Source organism: Benincasa hispida, chromosome 9, assembly GCF_027475165.1.
Source record: "Benincasa hispida cultivar pf3 chromosome 9, pf3_genome.v1.1, whole genome shotgun sequence".
In the NCBI taxonomy this organism is placed as follows: Eukaryota; Viridiplantae; Streptophyta; class Magnoliopsida; order Cucurbitales; family Cucurbitaceae; genus Benincasa; species Benincasa hispida.
The window spans coordinates 10,247,210-10,254,076 of NC_143486.1; the positions used below are offsets into that span (position 1 = coordinate 10,247,210).

Genomic DNA, 6,867 nt, shown 5'->3' on the forward strand with positions numbered 1-6,867 from the left:
TTCTCAACTAAAATAGTTTACACCTCAAACACATACCAGTTAAAATAATCTACACATCAAATGTAAATTATTATAATCTAACTATAATAACCTAAAACTATAATAAATAATTCATTGCCACAAACACCCCTTAACAACTAAAACATAAAATGTTTTATTTTGTTTTATTTATATGGATATATAATTTTATTTATATTCCACATTAAAAGCGTCGTCTCCTTTAATTGATTCTTCAAATAACACACTTTGAATCTTATGGTAAGTGTTAACAAAAAGGTCTCAATTCTATTGGAACGTCGATGTCCATAGATATTTATTTAAAGAAAAAACTATAAGTATAAAGAAAACATAAAATACATTTAAACTAATAGATAAATATTTTACGGATAAATCAAGTATAAATTCCTTATTGTTAATGTTAAGTGTGCACTATTAATATTTGTTTGCTAATTTTATTATATTTCACTACTGAGAAGAGAATATCAATGAAGTAGAGACAGATCATGAAGAATATCGATGAAGTAAGGGGAGAGATCATGAATATCAGTGTAATTCCATTTAATGATCTATGATCAACACAAATCTAGCCAGCCAAACTCTGTTTGAGCTCTTGGTTTTTCATAACCTTACCAAGAGCAAAGTCTTCAAATGCCCAAGATTAACTTGGCTAAGCAAAGCAAGTATGCACTTTGTTAAATATTAAATTGATACATCATTTCTCTACCCCCACCACCAACTTTGTTAGGACTTGCAGATTAATGGGCAACATCTGCTGCATTTATTTAAAATCTACAGCTCTCCCATTTCTTGCCCCTATAGAGTAAGGTCATTATATATGTGCATTCAGGAATCTCTCTCTCTAAAACTTGCTTAGAACAGTTTTTCCTTGACGGATTCATCTTCTTCTTTTTCACGGGTCCCATTTGCATTTAGAGCACAACGGATGACAGAGTTCATCCGCATCCTTAATCGGCCGTTTTCGACAAACATGTTTGCTAGTATGTAACTTAATACTTTGTCAGCTGACCCTTTATCAGTTCCATTTGGACTGGCTGATCCAGCAGTGCCATCGGCATCGTTGGTATCATGTGCGAGAAGCTTTGCCTGTTTGTATGTACCAAAACTTGTGCTATTCAGGATCAAGATGTCCAAGATGCAAATACATTTAAATGGAAAAAATGCATATACCTCTGATAAAACAACGCTAATGTGATTATCAGATGTTTCCAATAGATCTATAGCGTCGTCAGCTGTTGAAGCAGTTTCCAAAATTAGTTTATTTTCCTCCTCGATGAAAAAGTCGACACTAGAGTCTTGAAGGCGGTAGTGAAGAATTTCACAATCATGCAGAAGCTTTTGATTAGCAATATCAGATTGCTCCATTCTTTGTCTTTCAGTTTGAAGCACTCTCTAAAGAAAACAGAAGAAAGACTACATGTTATTGGATAGGGCAAATAAACATTACATACAAAGAGAGATAAAAAAAAAACTACACCAAAATAAGCACAAATTGAATAAAAAAGGACGTATTCCACAATATTATTAGATGGCAAATCCATTTAAATGCAGTGTAGCGTCCTGAGATCACCATCGCAATTTGCATCTTTTCGTTGACATTGGACATCCAAAAGCAACCAATAAGTCTACTGTTTCATTGTTTGTTTTCCTGCTGAAAATCTATGAAGAAACCGTCTTCCAGTCTTCTCTTGCAATACAAATCACTAAATCCTTCTCTTAGAAAATTTCATGTCGCAATATCCTCTCATTAATTGGTAAATATCAGAAATGTTTTCGTCAACTTGATCTACATTTGATTTTCCCTATTCTACATTATACTTGCAACCAAGCTTATAACTTAAATAATCTCACTTAAAATTGCCTCAAGCCGTGAGAATCACAAAATTAGCAAGTAGGTAAGAGTCATAAGACAGATGCGAAGAACAACATGAGAGCCCTCCCAAAAAAATTGAATTAAGAACATCAGCCACAATTTATAATGCCAGCAACAAGTTATTCCAATAATAGAACTAAAGATAAAGGCTAAAAGTTTCCAAATCTCAAAAAGAGAACGTAGTTGTTAAATTTTAACCAGCTAATAGTACAAAACTAATTGAAAAATGATCTGAAAAAATGAAGAGGGCACACCACTAGGAACCTGCATTAAAACCTACAGAGGGAAAAGGAGAAATCTACCTCTAATTCTGATTTCTCTTTCATCATTTGGCTGTATTCCTGCTTCAAGTCTGACTGAGTCTCTCGAAGAGATTTAATTTCTTTGACAAGAAAATCAACATCTGCTTTTGATTTCATCACAAACTCCTCAAATTGTTTATGCAAGTATTCGATCTGTTCTCTTGAAGCATCCAACTCTTGCAGCAAAATTTTGTTCTCCTCTAAAATTGACGTTATTGTTGATTCTGTGAGCACCTGTTCATCCTGGAAAAAGATAAAGGCTTTCTGTTAGCTGTATGAAATCTAAGTGACAATGAGATGAAAACGTGTAATAAAAGATGTATGCTCGCAAAAAGGGAGGAAAAACCCCTTGCGGATGGAAGTATCCTCCACCTAAATAAAACACCTCTGAAAGCATACAATATTAAAAGTTGGAAAATTCTTTAATTTAGGCAATGAAACAAAACCTAGGGGATAAGAATTGGGCTAATCTCCTGTATCAACAATCCAAATGAGACTTCTAATATTGAACATCTCCTGAATGGAAAAAGGGAAAAGATAATATTTTTGAAGCATCTGATCGTACTTATCATGGAATATCTAAAACTGAAGCAAATAAATGGTGCACGATCAAAATCACCCACACCTTTGGTGCAAGGAATTGTCTCTCAGACATTTCTTGGTTTGATCTTACTATTAGATTTTCTCTGTCTGTTCCAGCTTTTTCCAGTGCAGGTTCATCCATTCCCAATTCTACACTCTCATCATCTCCATATCTTGGAGCTCCAAGTTGACGTTCCCCATAACAAGTATCATCACGTGCACTGGAGGTAACAGAAGAAGCAGCCATAGACACAGTTGAGCTTGATAGCGTAATTGGTTGGACCATGATGTTACCAGAAGAAGCCTTCTCCGATATCTGGTGATTAACATCACTGAAAACTGAAAAATTAAAATCCAAAGAATCACTTGTTGGTTAATATACAACATTAATAGACAATCATAATTGACCAAACATGTCTAATATGTTCACTTATATCATATCTGCTTCCTCAAGTTTTTCTTTCTTGTTTTCTTTTTTTCATTTTTTTATAGTCCCGTCGACGTGCATCCATATGAAACCTACAAGATCTCACAGCAGCTTCCAGTTCAAGAAAACTTGCAACTGGAGCACTTCTTGATACATCAATATCTGACAGCATCTTTTCCATCCATTCCTCCAAGGAAGACTTCCGCTGCGATGAAATAATTAAAAGCATTTTAGATAATTTTCAGTTCCTTAATTTGATACATCATATTTATCATGTACAGGACATGCTGTACCCTGTCCCTGTCCATCCATCATACTTGATTCAACAGTTTTAACCTTTAGACTAAGAAGTATAGACACTTTAGTTTGGCTAGCGTGTCCATATCAGACACTTGGACACTCCGACGCTTGTTAGACACGTATCAAACACTTGTTAGTGCAATCCATGTGTTAGACACTAGTTGTACAAATTCAAAATAAGACCAACATTTAGTAGACATGCATAAATCAGTTCTTGCACATACTAAGTCAACACATATATGATAAAAATAATAAAATTTGAGAGCAAAATACATCAAACTAATTTTTTAATTTTTTAAGCATAGAAATGAATACAATCATTGACTTTGAATTTCCTTCTGGTTTAAAAATGATATATATTTTAAAAAATGTGCATTTTGATAAGTGTGTCCTTGCCATATCCGTGTTAATTTTTAGAAAATGACGTGTCATCGTATCAGTATCGTGTCGTATCCTCGTATCCATCTGTACTTCTTAGCCTTCAAATATAAAATAAAAAAACAAATAAAGAGTGAATCATAATGTTCAACATACCTCATCGTAAAATGCACTGTTTTTCATTCTCAAAACCTTTTTTGGTGGAGCTGGAGGCAATTGTTTCTTAGGCAATGCTCTTTTGAGCTACAAAAGATAATGAAGAGCACAGATAAATTCAAAGCAGCATCCTTAAAGATGGATCTGTTAGTTTATAAATACGCAAAAAATTACAGTAGACACCTAAAATTAATATAAATAGTACATAATGAGGAATTCTAACAAGTTTAAGAAACATAAGATAATGACTGTTTACCTCGTAAAACAGCTCTAGAAACTCGTTAAATCTTCTTGATATTCCTCTTGTAGAAGTGATACCTTCTGGAGATTGCAATCCAACTTGAACCATGTAAAACTGTAATTTTTATTGTTAAAGCATAAGATAGAAATCACAAAGCTTTTTAAAATATTGAGCACTACAGCCATGTTAAACACAATAAGAATACATCCAGGAATAATCTCATTATAACAAGAATGCAGATTTCACCATGTTCAAGTTAAAATCCACAAAACATGGAAGAAAATCAGATGCCAACCATAAAGAGAAAGTAGTGAGCAATTGGTTTAAATTTTTAAATACAATCTTCAATTGTGGATTGTAATATAAATAAAAAGTTGCATACCTCAGTATTGTTAGCATGACTTTTTTCATAAAGAAAATGTTGGGAGGAAAATTGGCTAAATGTCTCCAAGAAATTTACTTGTATAAATATCTATCTTATGAAAAACTAATAATAACAATAACAATAGTAAAGGGGGAAGAAAAAAAAGAACAAGATGCATAACATGGTTATGGAGGTTGCAAAAATCAAATCAAAGTAAAAGCAAGACTTCCCCATAGGGAGGAAAGGGAGAATCACTCACAAATCACACGAGTGCACACGCATGAACAATTAGTATTATCATCTCTGCACTCAAAGGACAAACAACAGAAACATGAAAATTACCACAACGGGATCTGAACCATTTGATTTGAGAATTGTAGTCCAAGAAGGAACTGTGACACAATAACTCCATCCAGTGGGTGGATCATGAGGCCACGCTGTACCCTGTCCATCCTTTTTTTTTTTTTTTTTAATGTAAGAAAACAATAAACTTCTCAATGATACACTAAAAAATACATAATAAGGAAAATGCTCCTAAAAATGAAGGAGCTCACAGCACAGAATAATCATTTCCAATTAGTAAATACAAAAGGGCAATAAACGCAAACATAATTTGGAAACTCTAAGGTTTATTTCCAACCAAAACGAGTCAATAGTATCATAGAACAAAAACAAGGAAAACTACCATTTCAATTCAAAACTGTAAAGAAATTCTTCCTTCCAGGTCTGACAGAACTACATTTAGAGAGAGAGCGAGAGAGAAGAAAAACAGCTCTATACTCCATTCATTCATGTGGTTGGTTACATTCCCATAATGCCAAACCAACATCATCTTCCATGGTTACAAGTACAACTACTTCTTACGTCTCTGAAAAATGTATAAAGGTAACCGTAAATTTGAAGAGCTGACCCAAAACCCTTTAATTGGACATATCAAACCGAACTCAAAGCCTTGATTATAACAAACCGTGGACAATACTTATATCACTTTTAGGAAGTTCCACTCCCCACAGCACAAAGCCCAAGTCCCCTTACTCAGATCAACATCTTAATGACATCATTCTAGATAGCGAGCAGCATGTGGTTGGATGTCAAATATATTTGGCTTTTGCAAGAACCCCAGTATGAAATTCAAAAGCAACTACATAAATACCCTATCACTCCATCCACAATGTTATATATGGCCTAAGAAAAAGATAATCAACTCCAATCATATTGAAACTACCACCGAGCTAATCACAACCAACAGCGGAATTTTAACAAGGAAGCCAAAATGCAATTCACTTCATCAACGCTACAAATGGAATATGAAATCGTCACAAAAGCTAAACCCAAAACGAAATATGTGAGTAGCAGCATTAGCGAACAAACTTATAATTCAAACCCCGAAGCTATGACAAGAACACTCAGCACCCAAAGGAATGAAAAGAATAAAAAAGAAAAAAGAAAAAAGAAAAAAAGATCCAATACCCATTTCTGAGGAGGGGGACTCCAGTCCATTCCGAGTGGAAGAGGCGACGAACCGTCATGCCGGCGATTAGGGGGGCTGTCGCCAGGCATATCGCACTTATTCCTTGTGGCGCAGCCAGGACGGTAAAAGTCGTCGTGTTCATCGAGGAAGGAAGTTGAAGAAATAGCGGAGGAAGCGCGAAGGCGAGAGAAGGACTGGCCGTAGGGTTCGGAGAAGCCAAAATTAAAATCTAACACTGACAGGTCGTGAGCGTAGAGATTCATTTGCTATGAATTTGTTGTCACAGCGTCGGTCGGCAGCCAGAGGAAAACTAGAAAATTGGGAATCCGGCGAAAAGGATTGCCTGAGAACCGATTCGCGCCAGTTTTTCATGCAACACGAGACAAGGCTGGCTCCGGAATCGTTCCGACGCTCGGAGTCGGGGAATAGTCTTTGACTGCCTGAAGTGGTTTTTGGGCCGTTTTCGGAGTTTGATGAACCCAATCAAATTTTAGAAGGCAGAGATCTTTATGGAAATATAAAAAATGTAGGGAAATCGTTAGAAGTAACCTATAACATCATTCTTTTTGGTCAAATAGTTACAATAGTTTTTCTCCATTGTTCCCGTCGAGTCGATCCATAATTCGAATAAAAATTTCTTTCTTTTCATCACACATTCAAATTATTGAAAAATCTATGTTCGTAGAAGGTTTTCGGATAAACTTGTTTCGTAAAATTTGAACTTTGTATTTGTATCAATTGCAGTATAGCGAGTA

At 35.0% G+C, this 6,867-nt stretch overlaps 1 protein-coding gene across 1 annotated transcript; it reads right to left on the bottom strand.

Moving 5' to 3' along the window:
• Positions 1-532: 532 nt before the first annotated feature.
• Positions 533-6,652, bottom strand: LOC120086425 (PX domain-containing protein EREX-like). The gene is made up of 9 exons (XM_039043068.2): positions 6,112-6,652; positions 4,984-5,094; positions 4,293-4,391; positions 4,037-4,123; positions 3,299-3,407; positions 2,819-3,114; positions 2,194-2,436; positions 1,189-1,410; positions 533-1,104 (listed from the first exon to the last, which is right to left on the bottom strand). Exons 1-9 carry the CDS (start codon positions 6,373-6,375, stop codon positions 871-873), a joined length of 1,665 nt encoding a protein of 554 aa, XP_038898996.1. The 5' UTR covers positions 6,376-6,652; the 3' UTR covers positions 533-870.
• Between the last annotated feature and the right edge of the window lie 215 nt (positions 6,653-6,867).

What these genes read in the sequence shown, in the direction of transcription:
- LOC120086425 (XM_039043068.2), bottom strand. Translation starts at nt 6,375, where the DNA reads ATGAATCTCTACGCTCACGACCTGTCAGTGTTAGATTTTAATTTTGGC. An exon ending in ACAGTGCATTTTACGATGAG is followed by an intron (nt 3,408 to 4,036) that starts GTATGTTGAACA and finishes ATTTCATCGCAG; the next exon opens with CGGAAGTCTTCCTTGGAGGA. An exon ending in GGAAGCTGCTGTGAGATCTT is followed by an intron (nt 3,115 to 3,298) that starts GTAGGTTTCATA and finishes TTAATTTTTCAG; the next exon opens with TTTTCAGTGATGTTAATCAC.